Source organism: Strix uralensis, chromosome 15 (assembly GCF_047716275.1).
Source record: "Strix uralensis isolate ZFMK-TIS-50842 chromosome 15, bStrUra1, whole genome shotgun sequence".
Classification (NCBI taxonomy): Eukaryota; Metazoa; Chordata; class Aves; order Strigiformes; family Strigidae; genus Strix; species Strix uralensis.
The window spans coordinates 144,352-171,283 of NC_133986.1; the positions used below are offsets into that span (position 1 = coordinate 144,352).

At 58.1% G+C, this 26,932-nt stretch overlaps 1 protein-coding gene across 12 annotated transcripts; it reads right to left on the reverse strand.

The window, feature by feature from the left end:
* Positions 1–1,158: 1,158 nt before the first annotated feature.
* On the reverse strand, positions 1,159–25,183 carry LOC141950198 (uncharacterized). 12 transcript variants are annotated; one of them, XR_012630940.1, is made up of 7 exons: positions 6,166–6,618; positions 4,893–5,071; positions 2,393–2,455; positions 2,265–2,305; positions 2,145–2,173; positions 1,853–1,893; positions 1,159–1,615 (listed from the first exon to the last, which is right to left on the reverse strand). XR_012630940.1 is itself a non-coding variant. In XM_074884716.1 (6 exons), exons 1-4 carry the CDS (start codon positions 6,539–6,541, stop codon positions 2,275–2,277), a joined length of 666 nt encoding a protein of 221 aa, XP_074740817.1. In that variant the 5' UTR covers positions 6,542–6,618; the 3' UTR covers positions 1,159–1,893; positions 2,145–2,173; positions 2,265–2,274. The 12 variants fall into 12 exon arrangements, 4 of the variants coding, with proteins under 4 accessions (XP_074740817.1, XP_074740818.1, XP_074740816.1 ...); XR_012630937.1 differs by having other exon boundaries at positions 4,893–5,088; XR_012630938.1 differs by having other exon boundaries at positions 1,159–1,767; positions 4,893–5,088.
* Between the last annotated feature and the right edge of the window lie 1,749 nt (positions 25,184–26,932).

The window sequence follows — 26,932 nt, forward strand, 5'->3', positions numbered from 1 at the left end:
CCGCTTTTGACCACAGGGTGGCAGCAACGAGCACGAAAGCGGCGCCACCAATAACGGGCTGCAATACCATCTTTTGGCCACACGATGGCAGCAACGAGCACGACAGAGCCAGCGCCAGTACCCATGCGACAATAACAGTCTGCAATAAGCCATTTTAACCACTCACCTGAGAGAACCCCAACAGATGATCCACTCTGGAGAACTGACCCTCACCGCATAATCCACACCAGAGAACCCCCAGCAATGCCCCTCAAACAGCCACCGTCTACACCCCAGATTTTCTGCAAATTGGGTCTGGCTTTTTTTTTTTATTTCTGTAATAGAAACTGGAGGTTTGTGCTTTTCCAAAATACTCCACTTCGGTTTTTTTCAGCACTTCTCCACAACATCAAAATTGGTGATTTTTGGTTTTCTGCACGAAAATGGTGGGTTTTCTGCTCTCCAGCTGCACCACTCCAGGCAGGTTTGGCTTTCCCAGGAGCCCCAAATTGAAGGTTTTTTCCCAAAAAAACCTGGTTTTTTTCCCTCCCATTACAGACCATGAATCAGGGTGCTTGGGGTATTTTTGTGCCGTGGCAGCAACACAGGGCTGGCCCCGTTGTCAGGGGGCTAACGGCCGCCAGGCAAACCTGGCCTGGGGGGACCTGTCGAGCATCAGAAGATGCTGACAACAACACACCTGAAAAACAAAAACCCCAAATCCTATTCCGGCATCTTGAAAAACTAACACAGAAGAAAGTTCTGTCAGAAGAAGGGACGGAATAGCAGTGGAGCTTGGGGAGGACTCTGCATGAACAGGTCAGCTCCACATACAACACACCCTGGCAAGGCCGGAGCGATTTCAACTCCTCAAATCACCAGCAAGGCCGATCGATACGATCCCGAGCACATTCTGCCCATAAAAGCAAACGCTCTTGGTGGTGTCGGAATGTCTCATCCCATCCTTACAGCAGGGCTGCAGGGAGGGAACCCTGTGAGGCTGCTGGACAAGGTCGTACCGTCATCACAACCTACGGCCGACGGATCCGCCGCGACCCTTGCGCTGCTGCTGCTGCTGCTGCTGCACATCCTGCTTGCTGGGTCAATAAAATCAGAAGTGAAGTGTAAAACTTTAAAGGGTAAAACAAAGAATAAAGAATAAAGCTCAGTCCTTCACTCTTTGTTGTAAAGGTGGGCATATGCTTATAGAAGCGTTTTTATTAGATGTGTAAGTATTTGATTTTCCTTTTGCATTCCCTGAACTCGCCCAGCTGTGAGCTGATACCATTAGACTATCTCCAAAATACACACAGACAACTTGACGAGGGGGGGGGGGGGGTTGGTGTGTTCCATAATTAGCAGGGACGTCAGGCCAGCTGCACCACCCAAGAGTACTACTGCCAAATACATCATCTCTGAAGATCCACTCTGATGGAGAGTTCATAAAATGAAACTTCCTTGAGAAAGGTTTCCATTTTGTAAAGTCTCTTTCTAACTGAAGTCAAGATTAGACACTGTAGGGCAGCGGTCCCTCATCCCTCAACTTTCAGAGGGCCGGGGTTCTGAATCCATCCTCAACAAAAACCACATCAGCTAACCGGGACATTCCTGCAGCTGCCAGGTTCCTCTTCATCATCTGCAAAAAAAACCAGTGCCAGCAGTCACCATCACGTCAGCTGACACACCTCTGCCACAACACCCTCCACCTCAACAGCCACGGGGCTTTCCGCTCAGCTGCTCTGTGCAGAGTCCAGTGTCGGACGCTGCGGCCAGCGTGGCCCGTGGCACCTACGATACCAAAAGACAGAGAGCTACCACTGTGCTTGCGAGAAATCACCAGCCCCGTGCTCCTCCTCTCTAACACCCAGCTCACCTCAAACGCTCATCCGATTCCAAAGGCAGCCTGCCCGGCTCCTGCAAAACCAAAGAGAAATGCTTCATCGAGCTGCCACGTGATTCTCTGCACTGAAACCCTGACCCAGCCGACAACCGCCTCGCTGTCCTGGACTGCTCAGCGGCACGCGGCTTCGCCCCTCCCAGCCTACATGTGGCACCTGCATAAACCAAAGCGAGAGGCACAAGCTGAACCTGCAGCCTGCCCACACCGACTGCCATCTCCTGCCCCGTTACCTTGGCCGCTCACCCACCCTGCCTCTGACATTTACCGGTCGCCACGTCGACGCCTGGGTACCACCTGTAAAGACACAGACAACAGGAGATGCTTCTAGTTTCACCAACAGTACGACACATGAAAAACAACTGCTACTTCAGCCCACGCGTCTCACCTTGCCTGAGTCATCTCCGGTGCCGATATCCTGCTTTGCACCTTCAAAACAAAAAAAACCCCAAACCGATAAGCCAGTCATGTAGCAACCAGTCACGTCTTCTCCACCGACACCACACGCTGACCCACCTTCTTACAGTGCCCTGCTCGCTGCCTCTGTCACTCTTTGGTGCATATATTGTCCCTCTGGATCTGAAAAAAATTTTTAAGCAGGTCACCTGGATGCTGAGTGACAGCTTAACAATTCCAGAGTTCTTGACTCCATGTAGGAACACTGTCTAGGGTCTCATTACAGCCTGCCATTAAAAAAAAAACCATAGAAACAAAACAGCATTAAGCCCTACACACACGAGCCTTAACACCTTTGAGATTCCATCTGTTCAACTACCACTCCCGCAGCCTCTCCCAGATAGCTCCGGTCATCCCCGTGACATCCTTGCCTGCTGCTGAGGGCTGCTTGCTCCGAGGGGGCTGTACGGGCTGTACCTAAACAGTCCAGGCAAATCAACATTAACTACAGACTCTTAGTGCTATTCTTCCCCTGACCGACATCGCTGTGCCCCCAGGCAGGGCAGTTCCAACCCACATATGTGTGCAGGCTGACACGCCAGAGAGTAAGAGAAGAGTGCTCTGAAGAGCGCCAAAAAACAAAATCCAAAGGGAGCTGAAGTGCCACAAGAGCACGGTGGAGTATGCAAAAGGACTCGGAAGACACTGTTATACAGAGTAGAGGAGTTAGGAGGAAGCACGGTAAGAAAAGAAGCCTTGCAGACACAGCGAGGGCCCTGGAGTCTCAGGAGGGCATCTGGGCAAACTACAGATGACTGAGAGAACAACCAAACGGAGACACCCTCGATGGCAGAGAGAAAGAAAAAGGAACGCTGCACAGCAAAGAAAGGAGGGAGGCTCTGACAGAACGAGAGAGAGAGAAAAGGAGATCGAGTGCCTCAAGGTGCTGTGGAGATCGAGGGAGGTCTCAGCAGGCACTGCGGCTGTGAGGAAAGGGATCGTGGGGGCGGGGTTGATGGATAAACGAAGGCTGAGGGACAGCCAGGAGGAACTCGGGTGATGACCTGAGCAGAGTACAGATGGTCTTGGGTGGCTGGGAACTAAACACGGGAATCCTGGCTAGCACAGAGGAACAAATGAGTTCGTGTGCGGCTCAAAGACGGCCCCACCTAAAGTGCTACAGGACGGAACCGGACCACAAGGAAGGTCTTGGCAGGCATCGTGACTGGGAGGAGAACTGTCCCGGGGGAACCAGAGAGACAGAAAAAGGATTGGGGACATGACGATTAAATCCCGAGGGGATCTGAACCAAGGAAACACGTCATCAGAGGGCCAGGGAACGAACAGAGGCACGGCTAGAGGGAAGAGAGGACAGACTGACTGGGCTGGGTCACAGATAGCAGGAACACTCGGGAAGCCCTCTGAGGGAATGAGATGGCTGCGAGGTCTGCTACAAAGCTAGAAGTCTCCTAGGGGCAACCTTGAAGGCATCGATAGGCATCATGACACCCTTAGAGAGGTCCTGATTGGGCCAAAGGCACCAAAGAAGGCTCAGGGACATGAGGAGGAAGTCTGGAGGGGATTTGAACAGTACAGATGTCGTCAGGAGGCGGGGACCAAATGGAGACACCCTAGATGGCACAGAGGATGATTAAGAGTGCTCTGAGGTACAAACACACCTGAGGATGGGTTTCTGAGGGCATGAGAGAGAGTCCAAGTCCGCTACGGAGCTAAAACAGGGCTGTGGTACACAAAGAAGGTCTCAGGAGGCATCCTAGGTGGCATAAAGAAGAAAATGAATGCTCTTTTTTGGGAACAGAGATCTTAGGAGAGGTGCTATTGCGACAAAACAAGTCCAAAGGAGACTTACAGGGCTAAAAGTGTGCTGCAGGGATCATCCAAGACCTTGGGAGGCATCGTGACAGCAGCAGAGGAGGACAGCCAAAAGAATGCTCAAGGACATGACGAAGAAGTCTGGAGGGGATTTGAAGAAACTGCAGGTGTCCTCAGGGGACCACGTAGGTATCCTAGCTAGCACAGAGGACAACGCAAGCGTTCTGCAGATGAAAGGTGGCATCAGGAAAGAGTCTCAGGGAGGAAGGAGGGTGCAGAGTGCGCCACGGTGCCAAAAGGGGGCTGCAGGGCACGAGGAGGTTGGCCTCAGTAGGCGTGATGACAGCAGGAGCAGGGTGCTGAGACTGAAAGAGAGACAGAAGGCGGCTCTGGGACACGGTGCAAAAGTCAAGGCGTTCCAGCAACGTACAGATGTCCTCAGGGGATGAGCAACTGAATGGAGACATCCAAGACAGCAGTGAAGACTGTGAGAGAGCTCAGGGGCACAGAGAAAGCCTGAGGAAGGGTTCTGTCTGAGTAAGAGAGACACCGAACCCCCACCAGGGCTTTTTATTAAACACAATTTTAAAAAAACATTTACTATCTCAACACTAAATACAACCTGAAATGAAAAAACCTTCACACACACAAGGTTAGACACATTCAGAAAATGACGCTCATTCAACAGCCACTCGATCCACCCCTCACTCCAAACATCCGTTCCACTGCCCACCTGCCACAGTGGCAGATCACCCCCATTCTAAACCCACCCCTGGAACTGCCTCACCGTGCGCCTCGGCAGCGTCGCTGCTCCACACGCCCCCACGGTGTCAGCCTTCCTAACCGGGAGCCAAGGAAGATGTTTCGCAACGGGCCCCGCTCCCGCTCCTCCTTCGCTTGCGTTTGTATGCTCCGGCAAACCTCGCTCGAGGATTTGCTCTGGGGATCCAGATGGCCCCATGTCACCTGCAGAACACAAAGCCCTGCAAAGCAAGGCGTAGTCAAAACCGACAGCGAGTGCTGCAGTGCAATACACAACCAGAACAACCGACGTGGGAGGAGCCGGGCTTTAAGGCCGAGGCCCACAAGGACACGGGGGGTGAAGTGCTGTAGGGGAGGGACCTCTATGGAAACAGAACTCTGAAGAGCAGAGCTGTCATTCTGGCCCAGATCTCCTCCACAAAGGCAACGCTCCACAAATATCTGTGTTGCAAAAGACGCTGTAAGCTCCACTCACGAGATGGGGAGTGCTCAACGGGCTCTTTTCCAAAGCAGCAAGGCATCCGAGACCCCTTGGACACCCACCAAGGTGCATGTCCCGTGCAGAGAGCCCACGGGGCACCACAGAGACGTGGGGAAGGCACCGCATCCAAGACAGAACACAGTCACCACAAATGACACAAGTACACAGACACAGGCCAAAAACATGCACGTCCTGTGGGACAGACCCTGCTCTCTTCCCCCAGACTTAAGGAAGCCTAAATAGCCCTCTCCACAGCCCTGATGGTAGAGCCTCTGCTGGCCCCACCCTACCCACGGCTTTTGCCCCTTGACTTACCTTTCAGAGAGCACGCTCCAGAATCCATCCTCATCAGGAGCACATCATCTCACTGGGATGCTCCCGCATTCAACAGGTTCCTCTCCATCACCCGCAAGACAGACCGCTGCCAGTCACCGCAGACGTGGAGTTTGGCCTGGTGCACGCCGGCCTCCCAAGCTTCGGGGTCCCATGCCACCCCGACACCCATCCCCTCCTTTGCCCCGCAGCCCCCAGGGCCCTCCCACAACCCTCCACCTCTCACCTGCCTGCAAAACCAGCCAAACTGCATTCTGCTTTTGGCCCCCAAACCAGCTGCCTTAGTGCCTCTTTCTGAGCCCAAAAACCTGCCTGCTGAGCCGCTTCTCAAGACCCCAAAAACGCACGACTTGACCTCTGTTTCTGAGCCCAAAGCCACACAACTCCGTCTGTTTCTGAGCCCCACAATCAGCCACACGCGTCTGTTCTCAAGTCCCAGGAACACAAAACATTGCCTCCGTTTCTGGCCCACAGCACAGCTCACCCCGTCTGCTCTCTGACCCCTCCGCAGTCCCCACGGGCGATGCCGAGGGGTGGGGGGGGAATGCAGCCACCCCACAGCCATGCACTCCCAGAGCTCCACGGGCAGGTTTGGGAAGCGCTTGGGGATTGCGGCACCTCCGGGGGCCGCCACCGCGCATGCGCACTGCCGGGGCACGGGCACACCGGTCCTGGGGGAGCCGCGGGCAGCCCGCGGGAAACCGCACGAACCCGCCCCAAAACCGACCCTCGTGATGCGCCGCGGGGCCGCGCCGGTAGCGAGGACTGTGCCGTGCCGCGCGCGCGCGGGAGGGACGCAGCTGCCGGGCAGCCGAGTGCGCGAAAACTACAGCTCCCACCGTGCACCGGGGAGCCAACATGGCCGACCAGAAGCCCCGCTCACGTGATTACAGCGCCTCCCACACTGCCACAGGCGGCCGTCCCGGCTTTCTGACCGTACGGGGACACCATCCTTTCCCACCCCCCCGTCGCCCATACACCCAGAAGCCCGGCCGAGCGCAGCCCCGCGCGTCTCCGGGAAGCGCCGCTGCCCCGCCCGGCCCCGACCCGTAGCGGCTTCTGCCGCGGGTCCCGCCACACCGCGCGGCACCCCCCCGTTGCGGCTTTCCACGGCAGCCGCCAGGCGACCGACCGCGCGGCCCCGCTCACCTTCTCTCTGCTGCTCCCTCGGCTCGCACCGGCTCCTCCTCCAGCACCGTCCCGGACAGGGAGGGGCAGCTGCCCACAGCCTCACTGCCCGACCCTGGGGCTCCTCCAGCCCGGCCCACGCTCCCACCCTCCCCCCTGCGGTAACTATAGCGACCAGCACCGGGATTAACCGCCTGAACTGCCCCTCACCCCCGAACTCGCGCTCTAGGAGCTGCCAGTCCGCCAGTCCCGGGGCCACCGCGGTGCATGCGCAGACAGTAAAACTGATTAACTTGACTTTTTTCTTTCCCCAAAAGAGAATGAAATGCAGACATAGTATGAAGATCGTGAGCACTGCCAACTAACGAGGACAGTCCCTGCTCAGGCTGAACCGCCTCCACTGTTGTCAGTAACACAAGAAGCCATACGAGCATGTGATTTTGAACCGGGCAAAGACCCCAAAACTAGCGTGTGGCGACCATGAGTGCATGAAGCTGAGAAAATACTTAAACAGAAATACAACAAACATGGGGAACCCGAGAGGTTACCTCAGGGATAAAGGACACTGTCGAACGCCTGCAAGGGGCAGAGGAAGAAACCAGAGAATACTGAAGAGCTGGTCGGAGCAGTGTAACCTTTACCACGGGAGCGCTAGTAACAACAGCACGCGTGCCTTTCTGCCTTGGCTCCCCAGCTGTCAAAAGGGTTTAACGACCCTTGTCTGGGTCTCGTGCATGTATGTCTTTAAGGACTTAGCACAGGGATGATCTCTGTAGGTGAGTCCATGTCAAATGGAACGGGGCACTGGTTTCCTCAGCGCTACCGCAATACGAATCGTAATTGGTATTTCTGAAGGGTAACTGAGTCTTCACCTGGGAGTTTTAGCTACATACGAGATCTGAAGAAACTCTTGGAGAACGACTGATCCCGGTGGAAGTGCAAGCTACTTCTCCACTGCATTTGACATCATGAGGTGCTCGGGCGGCGGCCCGTCACTCACACCTGCAAGGCTTTCGGGAAAGAAGGAAAAGAGCCAGCCAGGCTCTGCAGCCTTTTAGGGAAAGAAAGCGTTAGCCTGACACGTGATTGTCGTTGGTTCCCGGGCATTCTCTGAGAGTTGCCCCCTGAGGGGGGATACTGCCCCCGGCCACCTCCACTCCCACTCGCCAGCACTCACCTGCCAACACAACTTATGAGCTGCAGATGAGCACAACGGGGCTCCGTTGCCTCAAGTTTGGGCACAGGCAGGGCAAACCCTTCCTGAATCGCTCAAGTTTTATTAGAGAAAGTTCAGGAGAAAGGGAGGGAGTGGAGGAAAACACTCCATGGTTGTGGAGTGGCAGCTGCTGCTGCTGCTTCACTTCCTTCACCGAGCTCACGGGTGTGCTGCACTTCTTGGCAACTCGCTCAGGCACGTTCCGGGGTCTGTCTCAACTTTAACGGCATTAAAATAGAAGGTTAAGAAGTGAAGCGGTCGTGCCGATCGTTTACACCTTTACCAGTAGCAGCACCTTGCATTTCTCAAAAGGAACCTTTCCTGCTTTTGCCCCCAACCGGGCAGCAATTTGACCCCAGTCCACTCCGACGAACACCTTCGCTGTGGAAGCGGCACTCAAACTCACAAGTTCGCGGCGGTGACGCTTTCTTTTGACTTTCCTAAGGCGCAGGTTTGCAGCGCTTCTCGGAAGGAGATGGGAACACTGCAGTTACTGACGGCCTCCTCAGCCTCGAGATGCAGAAGGATGGAGGCTGAGACAGTCAGGGAGGGCCGGGGCCTTGTCTGCTCTCAGAAACCCTCCCCACTTTGCTCTGCACACCAGTCCCGTTGCGGAACACGCGCAGCTGCGGCTCTGGCTGGCCCCGACAGCTCGCCCGTCCATCCCCTTGCCAGGAACTAGCGCCCCGCCGGCTACAGCTCAGCCCAAAGCCAAACCAACATAAAATCGCTCCTACGGCGACACCGTCCCACCACCAACCTCGTCTCTGGAAACCGCCACCTGATCTCCCCCTGTTTTGCTGATTAGGGGTATCAATTAAACTCGGACACCAGAGTGAAAAGCGCAGGCATCTTTTACTAGAAATAACTAAATAATGTAACAGAATAATACAGAAAACATACAGTAAGAAAACACAGAATAGTGCACTCAAACAAACAAGAAAACACAGGGTAATGCATCAAATCATTACTACCCGAGAAAGAGGGAATAGCGATTAAGAAAGACCCATCACCACTTGCACCCGTTCCCATCATCCAGACCCGCAGGCGCTGGGCAGCCCCGGTTACAGCGAGGATTTGGAGAGCCTTTCCCGGCAAGTGGGAAGTCCTACGCGGTGCGTCCACCTGTAGGTGAGGCTTCCAAAGTCGCTGTGAGCGGGTCCCGCCTTATATACCCAAAAATCAGCAAGCCAGAATAGCTGGCACCTTTGATTTGAGCGGAAATATCTGGTTTCAATCTCACATTAGATTCCCCCACAGCCTGGCCAGGGCTCAGGGGAGAAGCTAAGGGAGTTCCTCGGCTTATCTAATTGCATTAGGCGCAAGGTCTCGCATCAGGCCACAGCGACAGACAACAGTCTCCATGACCCTGTTATTTTATCCACACACAAAGAAAGATAAATACACATTCAAGATAGCTACGTCTTCCATACGTATCTTGCTAATGATTACATACTGAGTTAGCAGCTTCGGCTCAGGGCCTGCTGCTCAGGCTTCAACACTTCCACTTTTTACATCAGAACCGTGCAGGTGCTGAAAGAGAAGCATTCAGAACAGGGGAAACCACCTCCAAATCCCTGCTCCCAACTGCTCTTCCCCCGGCATGCCACACAGCCTCAAAGGACACTTCGGGTGGCTGCAGAGCCCTCCCGCTCCCCACAGCTGGTGCAGCCACATCAAACAAAAAAAGGAGTTTTCAGACAATTCAGAAAGTCAACTTCAGTTGGATTTGGAGCAGTTTCTAAAACTCTGGGGAACTGCCAAGAGCCAAGTACCTGCTTGAGAGGCACAGAAAACATCCCAAAGGGACAGGGATGCTTGAGGACTGCTTTCTCTCGCTTCTTTGGCAGCCCACTGCCACTCATCCCCCTGCTCGCTCTTACCTTTGCAGGTCCTTCTGCACGGGATGGTCGTCTCTTCCTTGTTCTCCACCACCAGCTGCTGCAACGGCAGAAGAACGACGTCGGGTCTGAGAGGGACGCCGGCCCCCGGACAGAACTCGCCACAGCACCACGCGAATCCCAGCCGCTCTCCCACGCGCAACCCCCTATATCCTAACACCCCCCAACCCCCAAAAAACCTCACAGATCAGCTTTTCTCACACAGTAGGTGCTCCGGGGCTGCCGCGCGTGCAGTCCTGGCTGGCGCTGGAGCTGGGCTCGGAGTCGGGAACTCTGGACAAACGGGAGCTGGCCACGCAAAGCAGCGGCCAAAGTAGCTGCTTAAAGGGGGCTCGAACCGCTGCCGGCACTGCAGGTCACTGGCCAGCCCTGGACTTACAGGGCAGCCCCTGATGGCTGCCCACCGCAGGCAGCCTGCCCAGCCCTGATTACAGGGTGGCCGAGCACCTCCTGGGGACAGAGGGCTCCATAGCTCGTGGCACTCGCCCCGAGTACAGGGCGGGCACGCTGGCAGGTCGCCAGCCAGGACAGGCGGCCACCCAGGCAGAGACCCAGGCCCTGAACACAGGCGGGTCACACGTTGGCCGTGCTACGGCCACGCAGCTTCGCTCTGTCCTTGGAAAGGAGGGGCAAGCCAGGACTCACCCTCCGCTCGCGGGCTCAGAGGGGACCGACCCCCTGTTGCTGCACAGAGCCCTTCTTTCCCTCCCGGGAAGTTTAAGCTAAGTACGCTGCAGTGATTTCAACGGAGGCCTAAACGAGAAGCTCATTTGCTCGCTCACTCACACCCACAGACACAGGCAGGCACACACACACACAGACACACACACAGACAGGGACAAACAAAACTTCCCGGAAGAGAGAGCGAGCTCTGTGCAGCCAGTGTCCGGGGAGACATCCCTTCCCACGAGCAGGAGAGCAGAGCCCCAGACCTGCCCCCCCAGGACGCACGCAGGCCGCAGGGACTCAACGTGCCGCGGGGCTTCACGGGGTGGCCAAGGGACAAATGCCGTGACACGCCCCGACTCCAGGGGGTCACGATGGCCAGGCCGCCAGCAGCCAGAAAGCTGCCGGGGCCGGGGACACAGCCCTCCCCTGCTTACAGGGCGGGCGTGGGGTCCGGAGAGCCCCATTTCTCCCTCGGCGCGGAGATAGCGCCGCTCACTCTCCTGACAGGGCCGCCCTTCTCTCCGGGCAGCCAAACCGTGGGGCAAGGTGGCAAAAGACCCTCGGGTGACCCGAGCCCTGCTTACAGGGAGGTCACCCAGCGCAGCGCAGCGCCGGCCACGACACCAGAAGTGCCGGCAACGGTCTCGTGCGACCGCAGCCCCGGTAACAGGGAGGTCCCCTTTGTCCAGAGCTCCCTTCTCTCGCCCCACTCCTCTCTTCAGCCCGCCGTGCCTCAAGATGCCTTGTCTTCTCCAGGAGCTGCTGCTTGGAAGGAGAGTACGGTCAGGTGCCAGCTCCCCCACCCGGAGGGCAGAGGCAATCCGGCCCCCCACCCATACCCCAACACCCCCGTCCCTCCCCCCTCCCCCGAAAAAACCTCACAGACCAGCTTTCCTCACCCAATTTATGCTTCAGTGCTTCCTGCAGGGACGACTGCGACGGCCACTCATGTGCTCCGGGCTCCTGGCTGCATACAGCGGGGCCTTGGACCCTCCTCAGCCCCTGAGGTGAAGGCACTTCCCCGAACATGCGGCTCCAGTCCACCCCCTGCCCGCTCCGCAGCAACGGCGCCCCCGCCCCTGCCCACACCCCAAGACACCCCACCCCACCCCCCCCCCCAAAAAAAACCTCACAGATCGGCTTTTCTCACCCAATCGACGCTCCGGGGCTGCCACGCGTGCAGTGCCGGCCGGCGCTGGAGCTGGGCTCGGAGTTGGGAACTCTGGACAAAGGGGAGCCGGGCACACAAAAGCGGCGGCCAAGGAAGCTGCGCCCCTGCTTACACAGGGGGCTCGAGCCGCTGCCGGCACTGCAGAGTGCCCGGGCCTGCAGGTCACTGGCCAGCCCCGGACTTACAGAGCAGCCCGCCCAGCCCTGATTACAGGGCGGCCGAGCGGCTCCTGGGGACAGAGGGCTCCACGGCTCGTGGCGCTCGCCCCGAGTACAGGGCGGGCACGCTGGCAGGTCGCCAGACAGGACAGGCGGCCACCCAGGCAGAGACCCGGGCCCTGAACACAGGCGGGTCGCACGCTGGCCGCGCTACGGCCACGGGGCTTCGCTCTCTCCTTCGAAAGGAGGGGCAAGGAGGGGCAAGCCGGGACTCGCCCTCCGCTCGCGGGCTCAGAGGGGACCGACCCCCTGTTGCTGCACAGAGCCCTTCTTTCCCTCCCGGGAAGTTTAAGCTAAGTACGCTGCAGTGTTTTCAATGGGGGCCTAAACAAGAAGCTCATTCGCTCGCTCACTCACACCCACAGACACAGACACAGGCAGGCACACACACACAGACACACACACACAGACAGGGACAAACAAAACTTCCCGGAAGAGAGAGCGAGCTCTGTGCAGCCAGTGTCCGGGGAGACATCCCTTCCCACGAGCAGGAGAGCAGAGCCCCAGACCTGCCCCCCCAGGACGCACGCAGGCCGCAGGGACTCAACGTGCCGCGGGGCTTCACGGGGTGGCCAAGGGACAAATGCCGTGACACGCCCCGACTCCAGGGGGTCACGATGGCCAGGCCGCCAGCAGCCAGAAAGCTGCCGGGGCCGGGGACACAGCCCTCCCCTGCTTACAGGGCGGGCGCGGGGTCCGGAGAGCCCCATTTCTCCCTCGGCGCGGAGATAGCGCCGCTCACTCTCCTGACAGGGCCGCCCTTCTCTCCGGGCAGCCAAACCGTGGGGCAAGGTGGCAAAAGACCCTCGGGTGACCCGAGCCCTGCTTACAGGGAGGTCACCCAGCGCAGCGCAGCGCCGGCCACGACACCAGAAGTGCCGGCAACGGTCTCGTGCGACCGCAGCCCCGGTAACAGGGAGGTCCCCTTTGTCCAGAGCTCCCTTCTCTCGCCCCACTCCTCTCTTCAGCCCACCGCTCCTCACGATGCCTCGTCTTTCTTCTCCAAGAGGAACTGCTTGGAAGGAGAGTGCAGTCAGGCGCCAGCTCCCCCATCCGGAGGACAGCGGGAAGCCCGCCCTCGCAGGGAGGTCCCCACAGTGCCCCCCCCTCCCACCCATACCCCAACAACCCCCCTGAAAAAAACTCATGGAACGGCTTTTCTCACCCAGTTGCTGCTTCACTGCTCCCTGCAGGGACGACTGCGACGGGCATTCGGCTGCGACAGGCTCCTGGCTGCGTCCAGGGGGCCTTGGACCCTCCTCAGCCCCTGAGGTGATGGCACTCGCCCGACCACGCGGCTCCAGTCCACCCCCAGCCTGCTCGGCGGCAACGCTGCTCCCTTCGCCCCAGCCGGCGACGGCACTTCCCCCTCCCCCCCACCCCCGTCAGGCGGCGACGGCACTTCCCCCTCCCCCCCACCCCACTTCCCCCAGGCGGCGACGGCGCTACCTCCCCCCCCCGCCCAACCCCAGGCGGCGACGGTGCTCCCCGGCCCCCCCCCAGGCGGCTCCATCTCCCCGCTCCCCCCGTGGCAACGGTGCTCCCCCCGCCCTCATCCGGCGACGGCACTCCCCGGCCCCCCCCAGGCGGCTCCATTGCCCCCCCCCCTCCGTGGCAACGGCGCTCCCCCGTCCCAGCTGGCGACAGAGCTTCCCAACCACCCCCCCCACCCCACCACCCCCCCCCCAGGCGGCGACGGCACTCCCCCCCACGCGGGTCCCCCTCCCCTTCCCAGCTCTTTGCCCGGAGCGCCCTTCTCTTTCCTGCACTTGTTGCTCAGACTTCCTCAGCTCCTCCTGCTGCTCTCTCTTGCCTTGCGGGTCCTTCTGCACGCGATGTTTGTCTCTTCTTTCTGCTCCACCACCAGCTGTTGCAAGGGCAGGAAGACGCCGTCGGGTCTGAGAGGGACGCCGGCCCCCGGACAGAGCCCGCCACTGCACCACCCGAATCTCAGCGCCCCCTCCCCCCGCCCCGCCACGGAAAAACCTCACAGATCAGCTTTTTTCACCCAGTTGCTGCTCCAGTGCTTCCCCCACGGACGACTGCGACGGCCACTCCTCTGCTCCGGACTCCCGGCCGCGTCTGGCGGGGCTGCACCCGCCCCCTTCCCCTCAGGCGGCCGCTCCGCCCCTCACAGCGGCGCGCGACTTTCCCGCCCTTCCCCTTCCCACAGGCGGGTCCCGCCCCCTTCCCCTCAGGCGGCCGCTCCGCCACCACAGCGACTTTCCCGCCCTCACTGTCTATTACCTGGCCTACAGTACTTGATCTTGTCCAGAGAGTGGCGGTGTGGTTGCCTCTTGCCTCTCTGCCTATAAGCAGCGGATGCCATAATCCAATTATAACTGAAGGCATTTTTGTGTTCTATTAGCTGCTATTAAAAAAAAAAAAAATTTAGGGAAGTATACACACAGAGATACTTTTGTAACTGAGTGATCTGTTTAACCATCCTCCAAACCTTAATATACAATACTATTAGAAGTAGTAAACATATTAAAGTTGGAATTAGGAAAATCAGACCGAGTGAAACATGGAATTGAACAGTCCTGTTGGTGGTGGTGACCATCCAGATAAGCTTTCCCACCATCGATGTTCTTCAAAGAAAGAAAAGAGAGCTGTCTCTAGGCAGGGGCGAGGGGGGGAAGGCTGAACAGGTTACCCCTTAGGATGCAGGATAAATCCATCTCGTACTGAGTTTGTTTTACTCCATTGTTGTCTCTAGCATCCCATGCTAGAGGTAGGGGGGGTGCATCTAAAATTGGTGAAGGTTTAAATGGGTGCTGTAATGCTAGTGGCTCAAGTATTAATAGGCATTTGTAATTTAGATATGTTTTTAATTCGAGTATCAGAGTTTCAATCGCTTCTTCATGTTCTGAATCCCAACTCCACGGTTTTCCTTTTTGTAAAAGCGAATACAGTGGACAGGCAATGGAGAATCCAGGTACCTGTTTTCTCCAATATCCTAAAGTACCCATTACAAAGCTGTTGCAATTTTTTTTCTAGATTGGGGCATTTCTGATCGTTCTATTTTATTCAGAGTATCTGGTGGAATTGCTGCGCTTCCAGCAATCCACCAAGTGCCCAGAAATTTCACTTCTTTACTTGGTCCCTCACATTTTTCAGGCGGAATTTCAATTTTTGCTTCATGCAATGTTTGCCAAACTGTTGCTGCTGCTTCTCCCACCCTGTTAGGAGAGGGTCCTCCAATTAGAATATCGTCTATATACTGATATAGTTTTACCTGTTCAGGGAGTTAAACTCTAGATAGATAAAAGTTCAGCAAGTGCAGCATGAGAAATTGTGGCTGAGTGTTTCTACCCCCCTCTGGGAGTCTGGTAAAGGTATGCTGGATACCCTCCCATGTAAATGCAAATTTTTGTTTTGCCTTCTTCCCCTAAGGGAAAAACCATGTCTTTGACATGTAGCACTGCCAGCCAAGGACCTACAGGGACTTGCAGCGTAGTCGTTAAGGCTGCATTGTTGGGGTCTGCCGCTGACAATGGGGCTCTATTTAAGCACTTAAATGCCCATAATGGCCTGTTCAACGCCACCTCCCCCCTCTGGTTTACTGACTGGCCAAACAGGAAAATTGTGGGGGGGGGGGGGGGGGGCGAGTTCTGGAAGTAATCTGTCGTTTTTCTAAATCTGCAATAGAAAGCTACTTAGCAACTTATTTACTTGCTTCTAGCAAGTTATAGTACTACTTATAGTATTTTCTAATATTGCTAACAATCCTGCTTGCCCAGACTGTTCTGTGGAATTTTACCAAGGACTGCTGTGTTCATCAAAACAAAGCAGTTTACTGTGAAAATCTACCAAGAACTGCAGTGTTCAGCAAAATATCACGTTTTTGTCCTCGAGGAACAGGTGTGCTCTAACTATTTGGGCCTCGGTAATGAGTAAAGATAGCCATATACGGATGGTAGAAGTTTCATTGCTTCCCTTAAATAAGATAGCATGAGTAAACCGGCTGAAAAACATTTTTGTTGTTCAAGAAATTGGCTAAGAGAATCTGCGCATGCTCCGGGGAAAAAACAAGGTGAGAAAGACTACGAGCCTTCCTCCCAAAGACCCCGAAGACGCCCCCCAGGAGGCAATGCACAGGTGCAAAGATAACATAAACTGCTGGCACCAGCCTCTAGAACTAACCCAGCCTTACTCATGCATATGCATATTTGTGTTATGTAATCCAGTGAATATGTACATCCACACTGTGTAACGTTTTGGTAAAATGTGCTGTTGGTGTGCAAGCGTTGTGGAGAAATCCCCTTGCACCCCGGCCAGAGTAAAACATACCTGCTTTATAACGCCATTTCGAGTTGTAGAGTCTTTTTCCGCGAATCAAAGGCCAATGCAGATCCATTGCAAGCAGCAGGGAAAACGACAGTACAGCGAGGCCTGTGCTGGTCATTATCAGCATCCCATGGCGCTGCTGCTTCCAAGCTTCTGCTTGGAAGGAAAGTTCAGTCAGGCGCCAGCTCCCCCACAGGGAGGACAGAGCGAAGCCGGCCTCTGGAGGGAGGTCCCCAGAGCGCTTTCCCCCCCGCCCCCCCCCCCCGCCCATACCCCAACACCCCCCCACCCCGAAAAGAAACTCACTGATCAGCTTTTCTCACTCAATCGGCGCTCCGGGGCTGCCACGTGTGCAGTACCGGCCGGCGCTGGAGCTGGGGTCCGAGTCAGGAACTCTGGACAAATGGGAGCTGGGCACACAAAGCGGCAGCAAAGCTCCCTTCTTTCGCCCCACTCCTCTCTTCAGCCCGCCGTGCCTCAAGATGCCTTGTCTTCTCCAGGAGCTGCTGCTTGGAAGGAGAGTACGGTCAGGTGCCAGCTCCCCCACCCGGAGGGCAGAGGCAATCCGGCCCCCCACCCATACCCCAACACCCCCGTCCCTCCCCCCCCCCCCGAAAAAACCTCACAGACCAGCTTTCCTCACCCAATTTATGCTTCAGTGCTTCCTGCAGGGACGACTGCGACGGCCACTCATGTGCTCCGGGCTCCTGGCTGCATACAGCGGGGCCTTGGACCCTCCTCAGCCCCTGAGGTGAAGGCACTTCCCCGAACATGCGGCTCCAGTCCACCCCCTGCCCGCTCCGCAGCAACGGCGCCCCCGCCCCTGCCCACACCCCAAGACACCCCACCCCACCCCCCCCCCCCAAAAAAAACCTCACAGATCGGCTTTTCTCACCCAATCGACGCTCCGGGGCTGCCACGCGTGCAGTGCCGGCCGGCGCTGGAGCTGGGCTCGGAGTTGGGAACTCTGGACAAAGGGGAGCCGGGCACACAAAAGCGGCGGCCAAGGAAGCTGCGCCCCTGCTTACACAGGGGGCTCGAGCCGCTGCCGGCACTGCAGAGTGCCCGGGCCTGCAGGTCACTGGCCAGCCCCGGACTTACAGAGCAGCCCGCCCAGCCCTGATTACAGGGCGGCCGAGCGGCTCCTGGGGACAGAGGGCTCCACGGCTCGTGGCGCTCGCCCCGAGTACAGGGCGGGCACGCTGGCAGGTCGCCAGACAGGACAGGCGGCCACCCAGGCAGAGACCCGGGCCCTGAACACAGGCGGGTCGCACGCTGGCCGCGCTACGGCCACGGGGCTTCGCTCTCTCCTTCGAAAGGAGGGGCAAGGAGGGGCAAGCCGGGACTCGCCCTCCGCTCGCGGGCTCAGAGGGGACCGACCCCCTGTTGCTGCACAGAGCCCTTCTTTCCCTCCCGGGAAGTTTAAGCTAAGTACGCTGCAGTGTTTTCAATGGGGGCCTAAACAAGAAGCTCATTCGCTCGCTCACTCACACCCACAGACACAGACACAGGCAGGCACACACACACAGACACACACACACAGACAGGGACAAACAAAACTTCCCGGAAGAGAGAGCGAGCTCTGTGCAGCCAGTGTCCGGGGAGACATCCCTTCCCACGAGCAGGAGAGCAGAGCCCCAGACCTGCCCCCCCAGGACGCACGCAGGCCGCAGGGACTCAACGTGCCGCGGGGCTTCACGGGGTGGCCAAGGGACAAATGCCGTGACACGCCCCGACTCCAGGGGGTCACGATGGCCAGGCCGCCAGCAGCCAGAAAGCTGCCGGGGCCGGGGACACAGCCCTCCCCTGCTTACAGGGCGGGCGCGGGGTCCGGAGAGCCCCATTTCTCCCTCGGCGCGGAGATAGCGCCGCTCACTCTCCTGACAGGGCCGCCCTTCTCTCCGGGCAGCCAAACCGTGGGGCAAGGTGGCAAAAGACCCTCGGGTGACCCGAGCCCTGCTTACAGGGAGGTCACCCAGCGCAGCGCAGCGCCGGCCACGACACCAGAAGTGCCGGCAACGGTCTCGTGCGACCGCAGCCCCGGTAACAGGGAGGTCCCCTTTGTCCAGAGCTCCCTTCTCTCGCCCCACTCCTCTCTTCAGCCCACCGCTCCTCACGATGCCTCGTCTTTCTTCTCCAAGAGGAACTGCTTGGAAGGAGAGTGCAGTCAGGCGCCAGCTCCCCCATCCGGAGGACAGCGGGAAGCCCGCCCTCGCAGGGAGGTCCCCACAGTGCCCCCCCCTCCCACCCATACCCCAACAACCCCCCTGAAAAAAACTCATGGAACGGCTTTTCTCACCCAGTTGCTGCTTCACTGCTCCCTGCAGGGACGACTGCGACGGGCATTCGGCTGCGACAGGCTCCTGGCTGCGTCCAGGGGGCCTTGGACCCTCCTCAGCCCCTGAGGTGATGGCACTCGCCCGACCACGCGGCTCCAGTCCACCCCCAGCCTGCTCGGCGGCAACGCTGCTCCCTTCGCCCCAGCCGGCGACGGCACTTCCCCCTCCCCCCCACCCCCGTCAGGCGGCGACGGCACTTCCCCCTCCCCCCCACCCCACTTCCCCCAGGCGGCGACGGCGCTACCTCCCCCCCCCGCCCAACCCCAGGCGGCGACGGTGCTCCCCGGCCCCCCCCCCAGGCGGCTCCATCTCCCCGCTCCCCCCGTGGCAACGGTGCTCCCCCCGCCCTCATCCGGCGACGGCACTCCCCGGCCCCCCCCAGGCGGCTCCATTGCCCCCCCCCCTCCGTGGCAACGGCGCTCCCCCGTCCCAGCTGGCGACAGAGCTTCCCAACCACCCCCCCCACCCCACCACCCCCCCCCCAGGCGGCGACGGCACTCCCCCCCACGCGGGTCCCCCTCCCCTTCCCAGCTCTTTGCCCGGAGCGCCCTTCTCTTTCCTGCACTTGTTGCTCAGACTTCCTCAGCTCCTCCTGCTGCTCTCTCTTGCCTTGCGGGTCCTTCTGCACGCGATGTTTGTCTCTTCTTTCTGCTCCACCACCAGCTGTTGCAAGGGCAGGAAGACGCCGTCGGGTCTGAGAGGGACGCCGGCCCCCGGACAGAGCCCGCCACTGCACCACCCGAATCTCAGCGCCCCCTCCCCCCGCCCCGCCACGGAAAAACCTCACAGATCAGCTTTTTTCACCCAGTTGCTGCTCCAGTGCTTCCCCCACGGACGACTGCGACGGCCACTCCTCTGCTCCGGACTCCCGGCCGCGTCTGGCGGGGCTGCACCCGCCCCCTTCCCCTCAGGCGGCCGCTCCGCCCCTCACAGCGGCGCGCGACTTTCCCGCCCTTCCCCTTCCCACAGGCGGGTCCCGCCCCCTTCCCCTCAGGCGGCCGCTCCGCCACCACAGCGACTTTCCCGCCCTCACTGTCTATTACCTGGCCTACAGTACTTGATCTTGTCCAGAGAGTGGCGGTGTGGTTGCCTCTTGCCTCTCTGCCTATAAGCAGCGGATGCCATAATCCAATTATAACTGAAGGCATTTTTGTGTTCTATTAGCTGCTATTAAAAAAAAAAAAATTTAGGGAAGTATACACACAGAGATACTTTTGTAACTGAGTGATCTGTTTAACCATCCTCCAAACCTTAATATACAATACTATTAGAAGTAGTAAACATATTAAAGTTGGAATTAGGAAAATCAGACCGAGTGAAACATGGAATTGAACAGTCCTGTTGGTGGTGGTGACCATCCAGATAAGCTTTCCCACCATCGATGTTCTTCAAAGAAAGAAAAGAGAGCTGTCTCTAGGCAGGGGCGAGGGGGGGAAGGCTGAACAGGTTACCCCTTAGGATGCAGGATAAATCCATCTCGTACTGAGTTTGTTTTACTCCATTGTTGTCTCTAGCATCCCATGCTAGAGGTAGGGGGGGTGCATCTAAAATTGGTGAAGGTTTAAATGGGTGCTGTAATGCTAGTGGCTCAAGTATTAATAGGCATTTGTAATTTAGATATGTTTTTAATTCGAGTATCAGAGTTTCAATCGCTTCTTCATGTTCTGAATCCCAACTCCACGGTTTTCCTTTTTGTAAAAGCGAATACAGTGGACAGGCAATGGAGAATCCAGGTACCTGTTTTCTCCAATATCCTAAAGTACCCATTACAAAGCTGTTGCAATTTTTTTTCTAGATTGGGGCATTTCTGATTGTTTCTACCCCGCTCTGGGAGTCTGGTAAAGGTATGCTGGATACCCTCCCATGTAAATGCAAATTTTTGTTTTGCCTTCTTCCCCTAAGGGAAAAACCATGTCTTTGACATGTAGCACTGCCAGCCAAGGACCTACAGGGACTTGCAGCGTAGTCGTTAAGGCTGCATTGTTGGGGTCTGCCGCTGACAATGGGGCTCTATTTAAGCACTTAAATGCCCATAATGGCCTGTTCAACGCCACCTCCCCCCTCTGGTTTACTGACTGGCCAAACAGGAAAATTGTAGGGGGGGGGGGGGGCGGGGGGGCGAGTTCTGGAAGTAATCTGTCGTTTTTCTAAATCTGCAATAGAAAGCTGCTTAGCAACTTATTTACTTGCTTCTAGCAAGTTATAGTACTACTTATAGTATTTTCTAATATTGCTAACAATCCTGCTTGCCCAGACTGTTCTGTGGAATTTTACCAAGGACTGCTGTGTTCATCAAAACAAAGCAGTTTACTGTGAAAATCTACCAAGAACTGCAGTGTTCAGCAAAATATCACGTTTTTGTCCTCGAGGAACAGGTGTGCTCTAACTATTTGGGCCTCGGTAATGAGTAAAGATAGCCATATACGGATGGTAGAAGTTTCATTGCTTCCCTTAAATAAGATAGCATGAGTAAACCGGCTGAAAAACATTTTTGTTGTTCAAGAAATTGGCTAAGAGAATCTGCGCATGCTCCGGGGAAAAAACAAGGTGAGAAAGACTACGAGCCTTCCTCCCAAAGACCCCCGAAGACGCCCCCCAGGAGGCAATGCACAGGTGCAAAGATAACATAAACTGCTGGCACCAGCCTCTAGAACTAACCCAGCCTTACTCATGCATATGCATGTTTGTGTTATGTAATCCAGTGAATATGTACATCCACACTCTGTAACGTTTTGGTAAAATGTGCTGTTGGTGTGCAAGCGTTGTGGAGAAATCCCCTTGCACCCCGGCCAGAGTAAAACATACCTGCTTTATAACGCCATTTCGAGTTGTAGAGTCTTTTTCCGCGAATCAAAGGCCACTGCAGATCCATTGCAAGCAGCAGGGAAAATGACAGTACAGCGAGGCCTGTGCTGGTCATTATCAGCATCCCGTGGTGCTGACGGCTGCAGTCTCTGTTGTGGCATAACTTCGTCAGCCAGAGCTTTCTGGGGGGAGGCAGAGTCCACGACCCCCATGGCTCCCGCAATGCTGACGCAGCAGCTGAGGTACTGGCACCCACGGGCACACCGCCCCCCAGCCTGGGGCAGTCCCTCGCCAGCTCTAACCCCCCGCTTTCCTGCCTCCCTCCACCCTGCAAGGGCATTTCAGACGCCCTCTCGGACTGTCCCTTCAAACCACCGAACCACGCAACCCTGTGCCAGCACGACCACTGAGCCCTAAAAGCCCTGACCAGCGCAAATTACCTTCTCCTCTTCTTCAGGAGCGCTGCGGCCGGAGTAAAGCAGCAGGCACTCGGGATGGCCTTGAAGCCTGGGGCAACTTTCTCACGCCTGTGGTAGCTCAGGGCCCTGGATGTGACAGTTGTGACTCCGGAAGCAGAACGGTTTGAGGTGGGAAGGGAACTCTTGCAGGTCATCTGGTCCAACCACGCCCTGGAACTAAAAAGTAGCCACAGCGAATGTGGTGGTTTAGCCCCTGCCGGGGTCTGAGACCACGCGGCCGCTACCCCTCCCCCACAAAGGGAGTGAAATACAAAGCCCCAAGACTGAAATAAGGAAAGGTTTAATACAACAATGCAATAGCAACACAACAAACAACAACAATAACAATAACAGTAATAGTGATAGCAATGAACAGAGCAAAATAGCTACCAAATACAGCAGTTTGAAGCACGATGTACAAAACCACGAGTGCACCCTGCTCCCGTGCCAGGAAAATGTGACCTGCCAGGATGTGAGGAATAACCCGGCTAGAGCTCCCCCCCCACTGCTGGGGAAACTTAACCCTATCCTGGTTAAACCAGGACAGCGAACAAAAGAGGGGACGATTTAAAAAGACAGACAGGGCATTAAGGAAAGAGAAAAACTCACTAAAAAGACACCGAAGGGAAAAAGAACATTTTAAAAGCAACAGGCATTGCTGAAATAAAGGAAAAAATTATCACACAGGGACACCGAACTAGAACAGAAGTACAGAAAAGAAAATTTAAAAAGCGGCAGCACTAAGGAAACATGAAATAGCAACAGCAAACTAAAAGACGTAGAATGAAAATTTAAAAAGCGGCGACACTAAGCGCAGAGATGGAAGACGAAAAAAAGGAGGGAGAGGCAGGACAAAAGTGCAGAGAGAAATGAGAAAAGGGAGCAGTAGGACAAGAGAGAGAAAGTGAGAAAAGAAGGGAGAGCAGGACAGAAGAATAAAGAAGAGGAGAGGTCTAGGAAAGGGGCGGGGGCGGCAGAAATAACAGCAGCATGGAAAAAAGAGGTCCAGGAGACGGGCAGGAAAGGACCGGGACGCACAAGACGTGTGACAGGGCCCTGAAGGCCCAGGACTCACCGCAGATCTCGTTCTCGGCACTGCCGGGAGAATTTGACGGGTCAGATGCTTCTTTCTCCTTCCTTCCTCCTGCCCCTCTTCTTCTTCTGAAACTCCAGTCGCCTGCCTGTCCTCCCCCTAAAAGAATACGCAGCTGTCTCTCAGCTCTTACAAGACCAGGCTTCCGACACACGCAGCCTCGCTCGCTCGCGCACTACGTGGCCGTACCGCACTCGGGGTGACGCACGCAGACCCTGGGTGCACGCTGGCGGTCTGACTGTGAAGAGGGCTCCCTCCTCACGCAGAGAGGCAGGCTCTCTCTTCCTGCACTGGGAGGCGGGTGCTGCACAGATGGTCTTGATTTTCTCTTTCTTCCCCTTTCTCTGGTCTCTCCAGCTTCAGCCGCAGCAGCTCCTGGCCGCTGTCCACAGCCGGGAAGGGCTCTGCCTGTCCCTTTTTGCCCCCGTGCCGTGAGAAGCGCAAGGCCAGGCAGAGACACCCCACACAAGCCCGAGGTGGGCGCAGTCAACGGCACCCCAGGGCAGGAACAGACAAGCGCAGCCTCAGCATGGCCTCTGGAAGAGGGAAAGAAGCAGCACTGACCATTATTGCTGTAGATCGCACGCGGACGGAGCCCCACCTTCCACCTCCCACTGCGCAGCAAGGCATCACAGACCCCATGGACACCTACCAAGGTGCATGTCCCGTGCAGAGAGCCCACGGGGCACCACAGAGACGTGGGGAAGGCACCGCATCCAAGACAGAACACAGGCACCACAAACGACACGAGGACACAGACACAGGCCAGAACATGCACATCCTGTGGGACAGACCCTGCTCTCTTCCCCCAGACTTAAGGAAGCCTAAATAGCCCTCTCCACAGCCCTGATGGTAGAGCCTCTGCTGGCCCCACCCTACCCACGGCTTTTGCCCCTTGACTTACCTTTCAGAGAGCACGCTCCAGAATCCATCCTCATCAGGAGCACATCATCTCACTGGGATGCTCCCGCATTCAACAGGTTCCTCTCCATCACCCGCAAGACAGAGCGCCGCCAGTCACCGCAGACGTGGAGTTTGGCCTGGTGCACGCCGGCCTCCCAAGCTTCGGGGTCCCATACCACCCTGACCCCCACCCCCTCCTTTCCCCCGCAGCCCCCAGGGCCCTCCCACAACCCTCCGCCTCTCACCTGCCTGCAAAACCAGACAAACTGCATTCTGCTTTTGGCCCCCAAACCAGCTGCCTTAGTGCCTCTTTCTGAGCCCAAAAACCTGCCTGCTGAGCCTCTTCGCAAGTCCCAAAAACGCACGACTTGACCTCTGTTTCTGAGCCCAAAGCCACACAACTCCGTCTGTTTCAGAGCCCCTCAATCAGCCACACGCGTCTGTTCTCAAGCCCCAGGAAGGCAAAACGTTGCCTCCATTTCTGGCCCACAGCACAGCTCAACCCGTCTGCTCTCTGACCCCCTCCGCAGTCCCCACGGGCGATACCGAGGGGCGTGGGGGGGGAATGCAGCCACCCCACAGCCCTGCACCCCCAGAGATCCACGGGCAGGTTTGGGAAGCGCTTGGGGATTGCGGCACTTCCGGGGACCGCCACCGCGCATGCGCACTGCCGGGGCACGGGCACACCGGTCCTGGGGGAGCCGCGGGCAGCCCGCGGGAAACCGCACGAACCCGCCCCAAAACCGACCCTCGCGCTGCGCCGCGGGGCCGCGCCGGTAGCGAGGACTGTGCCGTGCCGCGCGCGCGCGGGATCGACGCAGCTGCCGGGCAGCCGAGTGCGCGAAAACTACAGCTCCCGGCGTGCCCCGGGGAGCCAACATGGCCGACCGGAAGCCCCGCTCACGTGACTACAGCGCCCGCCCGTCGCCCACGCACCCGGAAGCCCGGCCTCGCGCGGCCCCGGGAAGCGCCGCCGCCGCCCGGCCCCGACCCGGAGCGGTTTCTGCCACCGGTCCCGCCGCACCGCGCGGGTCCCACCGTCGCGGCTTTACCCGGCAGCCGCCTGGCGCCCGACCGCGCGGCCCCGCTCCCCTTCTCTCTGCTGCTCCCTCGGCTCGCACCGGCTCCTCCTCCAGCACCGTCCCGGACAGGGAAGGGCCGCTGCCCGCAGCCTCACTGCCCGCCCCTGGGGCTCCTCCAGCCCGGCCCACGCTCCCCCACTCCCCGCGGTAACTCTAGCGACCAGCACCGGGATTAAGGCCAGGCAGCGTGTCCTCAGTGCAGCCTCTGGAAGAGGGCAAGAGGCAGCAGCACTGACCGTTATTGCCGTAGATCGCCCCCGGCCACTGCTCACGGGCGGCACCGGCGCTGCCGTTCCGCGCTTTGCGCTCCGAGCACCCGCCGACAGCGCGCACGGAGGGGGGCGGCGCTTCCCGAGCATGACCCCGGGCTGCAGTACCCGTCTTTAACCACAGGGTGGCAGCACAAAACACGGCAAACAGCCGCGCCGCTCCGTCAGCCCGGCCCCGCGCTGCAGTACCGACATTTTCCCGCCGGGCGGCGCCATCGCCCCATCCCGCCCCTCGGAGCAGTTCCCGGCAGCAGAAATGCCGCCCGCAGCAGCCCCCTTCTACCATCCCAACGCGGCAACTGCTCCCCGGGCGGACAGGGCTCGCGTTCCCCGGCCCCCGGCAGCGGCGGCAGCGCGGCAGCAGACACTGCAGAGAGAGTTTTCACCCCGGCGGCAGCACAGCGGGTGCTGAAGGCAGCAGGGCACAGACGGAAAGCTGCTTTGTCCCAGGGGGGCGGCCGCGCTCACAGCAAACAGCACGGCCGAGCAGAGCCGGGGCCAGCGGCGGAGCTGCACAGCAGCGATGACACGCTGGGGACCCGCGGGCTCTGCGGGGCTGTTTGCACCTTTCCTCACCTCTGGGCTGCCGGTGCTCTGCTCTCCTCCCCCGGCATCCACACGAGGCGCACTGGGCAGGGCCCGTCCCTTCGAGAGGAGACGCCGCACAAAGTTCCTCCCCAGCCTGCCCTCCAGCGCGCAGCGAGCCGTGCGGCAGGGAAAGCAGAGAGGCCCGTTGGGCTGGGAGATGTCCTCAGCAGGGGACCGCAGAGCCCGGGAGGGTCCGTCTTTGCTCCGGGCAGCCGCGGAGCCCTGTGCTCCTTGCCGCTCCCACCAGCGAGCACTTTGCTGCCTGCAACACGCAGTACTTGGTGGGCTGGAGGGACTGTTCTGCCACTGGGTCAGGCGAGCAGCTCAGTGCCTTCGGCTGCCTAATTCACCTCCTTAAAACACGCACTTCAACCCTCGCTTTCTTTAACTGAGACCCCTCTAGCTATCTCCTGGCCTGCCAGCCGTTTTCAGCTAGCAACACAGCTGACATACAGTGCTGGTGGAAATCTAGCGGTCATCTTGCTTTGATGGCAAAAGGCTTTTGTAACTCGAACCTCTGACCTGTCAGCAGGACTGCAAGGCAAGAAATATGCCTTTACTCGAACAAGCAAGACACCGGCCAAATAGCTGTGCACAGCCATACGCGGCTGCCTGGGACCAACACCTTTTTCTGCTAAAACCAGAGCACAGCTCCCTCGGGAAGAGCCATCGGCAGCGCAGAACGTCCCTCCGCTTGCCCTGCGCCCGGTGCCCGGAGAACAGCCTCTTCCTCTGACTGGAGCGGGCAGCGGCCTGTTGCCGTCCCGGCCCCTCGCCCCCGAGAAAGCGGCTGCCTGTAGCAGCGGCAGAACCGCTGCTGCCCAAAGGGGAGAGGAAGGACTTGGGCTAAAGCTCTCCAGGCTGCCTGTGTCCCACGCGCAGTCGATGGCCTCGGCAGCCCAGACACAGGGCAAAGCCGACAGCCTAAGAAGGAACCCCAGGGTGTGTAGCAGCTTCTGCAACAACCGTACTTTCCCAGCCCAGCTGGGCAGAGGAAGGGGCAGGAGAAGGGCCGGCGGGTCCCTTCAGAGGCAGAACGGCTGCAGATTGTGCCGGGGCCGTTTAGCTCTTTCTCTTTGGCAGAGTTACGTCCCAGAGGTCGGCAGATGGGTCTGCGGGCA

What these genes read in the sequence shown, in the direction of transcription:
- LOC141950198 (XM_074884714.1), bottom strand. Translation starts at nt 6,541, where the DNA reads ATGTTGGCTCCCCGGTGCACGGTGGGAGCTGTAGTTTTCGCGCACTCG. An exon ending in GGGGTCAGAGAGCAGACGGG is followed by an intron (nt 5,089 to 6,165) that starts GTGAGCTGTGCT and finishes CTTGCTTTGCAG; the next exon opens with GGCTTTGTGTTCTGCAGGTG. An exon ending in CGACGCTGCCGAGGCGCACG is followed by an intron (nt 4,471 to 4,892) that starts GTGAGGCAGTTC and finishes TCTCTCTTTCAG; the next exon opens with TCTCAGCACCCTGCTCCTGC.